The 2,500-nt window shown below is 49.6% G+C and overlaps 1 protein-coding gene across 2 annotated transcripts in view; it reads right to left on the reverse strand.

Annotated features, from left to right (window-relative positions):
* Positions 1 to 2,500, reverse strand: part of LOC113813049 (uncharacterized) — a 545,463-nt gene that overhangs the window by 439,148 nt on the left and 103,815 nt on the right. Inside the window, exon 3 of one of the 2 annotated variants that reach the window (XM_070144594.1) lies at positions 2,226 to 2,309. The exons of the other annotated variant lie outside the window; for it this stretch is intronic. Within the exon in view, the coding sequence (XP_070000695.1) occupies positions 2,226 to 2,309 (84 nt within the window). The remainder of the gene's footprint in view (positions 1 to 2,225; positions 2,310 to 2,500) is intronic. 2 annotated transcript variants of the gene reach the window in all.

A 2,500-nucleotide genomic window follows, 5' to 3' on the forward strand; every position in this document is an offset into this window, starting at 1 on the left:
ATATCTTAGTGCACAGTGAAAGATATAAGGCCATTTACACGTAACACTCGACCATTATCCATCGTACAACCCAGGGTATAGCCCATAAAGTTTCTAGCTAGCTGTATGCAGATGAACCATTTCGTACGTGAGTTGTCTAGGTGATAAAATGTAAAGGGCGGGGGTTCTGGGGGGGGGGGGGAGGTTCTACTCACCAAAGGGGTATCCTCCACTGCAGGACAAATACACGGTTGATACGTGTGTTTTGGTTATGGAATAAGAGGGAAATGTGACTTGGGTTTGCACGAGTGATTGGAAACGCACAAGTTTAGAGTAAAAAAGCTGTGTCTGTACATTTTTGTATACATAGTACACACACATTTGTAAATAAATGAATTGTGTATGGGTACTTAGACACATAATACGCACACACCGGGTGTAAATGGGCGTGTCTGTGCACACAACTGACAATATTTGAAAGTGAAGGGAAAATGGTCTACCGTGGGGGCCGGGAGCTGGGCTGGGTCGGGCTTGGCGGAAGATGTTGGGCTGAAGATCTCGCTGAGCTGGAGGGGCCTAGGGGGGCGGAGGAGGGTACCTGTCTGGTCAGGAAAATATATCGCAGAACCAAAACAATGGGGGGAAAAAAATCCTTGAATGAAAATATAGCTGCATGCCTGAAAATAGTGTGATTATCTCTGGAGACAGGCACTACATAAGCTGCTACTCAGTCCCATGCCAGTGGTAAAGATCTACTGTCGCAATAACCTCCGCTGTTCGAAAAAAAAAAAAGATAAAAATCTAATAGTGTTTAAACCACCATCTCTGCCCTGACCAGAACCAGCCTGACTGTGGAAGGAAGGGAGAGCAAACACAAGCCAGTGATACTGTCCCTCTGCAGTCCACGATCAGGCCTGGGTTTCCGGTCGCCGTTAGGGCTGTTGCAGGCTACAGGGAGATCAAATCCAGGTCTGCAGTCCACCACTAGGATACCTTTAGAGTGCGCCAAGAGGACGCAACTGCCACACCTGCCACCGGGAGGGCACTGCATCCACAGGGGGACGCAGATGCAGCCCACCGGGGGACGAGTGCCGCAGTCAGCCGGGACATTCCTGCAGCTCACCAAGAGGGCGCCGCTGCAATCAACCGCAGCGGGCATTGCAACAGGCCGCAGGTGGGATGCTGCAGTCATTCACCGGGGAGATAATGCAGCAATGTTCTCTTTGGCGATTGACAGCAAAGCAGCAAGAGGACATTGACCTCCACTTAGGGGGCACTGCAGCCGAGCGGGCACTGTGGCGGTATACCAAGTGCATGGGTATCGAAAGGCTATTTAGCGGTGGAAGATGTTGGTGACCTAAGACTTTGTGGGTAATATTAGGTTGTCTGTGGTGAGAAATGAGAACAAGAATCAGAAAATATAAACCGTTGATCTTTTTTTTTATTCGCCTTTGATCATAAAGGAAAAATGTATATCATAATGTATTTTTGTTAAGATAAAGGAAAGAAAGAAAGAAAGAAAACCCGCGAAAGCAGTTCAAGTTGGTCTCAAACGGGAATTTCATTGCGAGATGAAAACACTGCTAGTTGAAATAGCAAATTTCCTCAGAAGCTGATGAGATGATAGCCCCTAATTAATCCTTCTTTAAAATTAAGATGGAGTCATTAGGAACTTGTACCTCGACCTTAAATCGTGAATATCACTGTTTTACCCCAAAGAAAAGCAACAAAAGATGTATATATATATATGTATGTAATGATCATGATAAAAGGTTGGCTTCACATGCTCGCCAGAAGGAGGGTCCGGGGCGCAGGGCGGTCCTCCCCCCCCCACGTGTGTCCCGAGCCCGCTGGCGGGGGTCGGAGGGTCCGCGCCTGCGCACAGCCCCGCGCTCTGCCGTGAATATCAGCCTCTCACTGCGGTTGTTCTAAAGTCAGGGGGGATAAACGGTAGAAAACAAATAAATAAATAAAAAGGAGGAGGAGGCGTTGCCTTCGCTCTTTTCATTTCCTCTCTTTTCTCAAAAATTTCTTTTCTTAAAGAAGATCTCTTGGCCTCAGGTCACGGGAGGCTCCTGCAGGAGGGCCATCCGCATGGACGCGAGGGCAGGAGGTCTCCCGGGCGAAGGGCAGCGAGCACGCGACAGGCGCCTCCTCCTCCGGGTAGGCTGACTGACTCGAAGCACCTCCGCCTCTCATACCAAGTGAGATAAGACATGCCAGATGGAAGGGGGTCAACAGTATACCTTGCTCCCTCCGATATTTGAGATGGTCGAGAGAATGGAGCCCCGTCTGCCGTGAGAGGGCTGGATACTATTATGGGATAAGTCCTGCAGGAGGAAAAGATGAAAAAGGTCGTTAAAAGAAGAGGGAAAACCGGCGAGGGAGAGAGTTTACCGGCGAGTCACTCCTCCGCGCTGCTTACCACTCTCGCTCCGCTCGGGATGCCGCCGTCTCGGCCCTTCCGTTCTCCTCTCTTCCTCTCTCTGTCTCTCTGTTCCTCTCTCTCTCTCTCTCTCTC

Source organism: Penaeus vannamei, chromosome 32, assembly GCF_042767895.1.
Source record: "Penaeus vannamei isolate JL-2024 chromosome 32, ASM4276789v1, whole genome shotgun sequence".
NCBI classification, from domain to species: domain Eukaryota; kingdom Metazoa; phylum Arthropoda; class Malacostraca; order Decapoda; family Penaeidae; genus Penaeus; species Penaeus vannamei.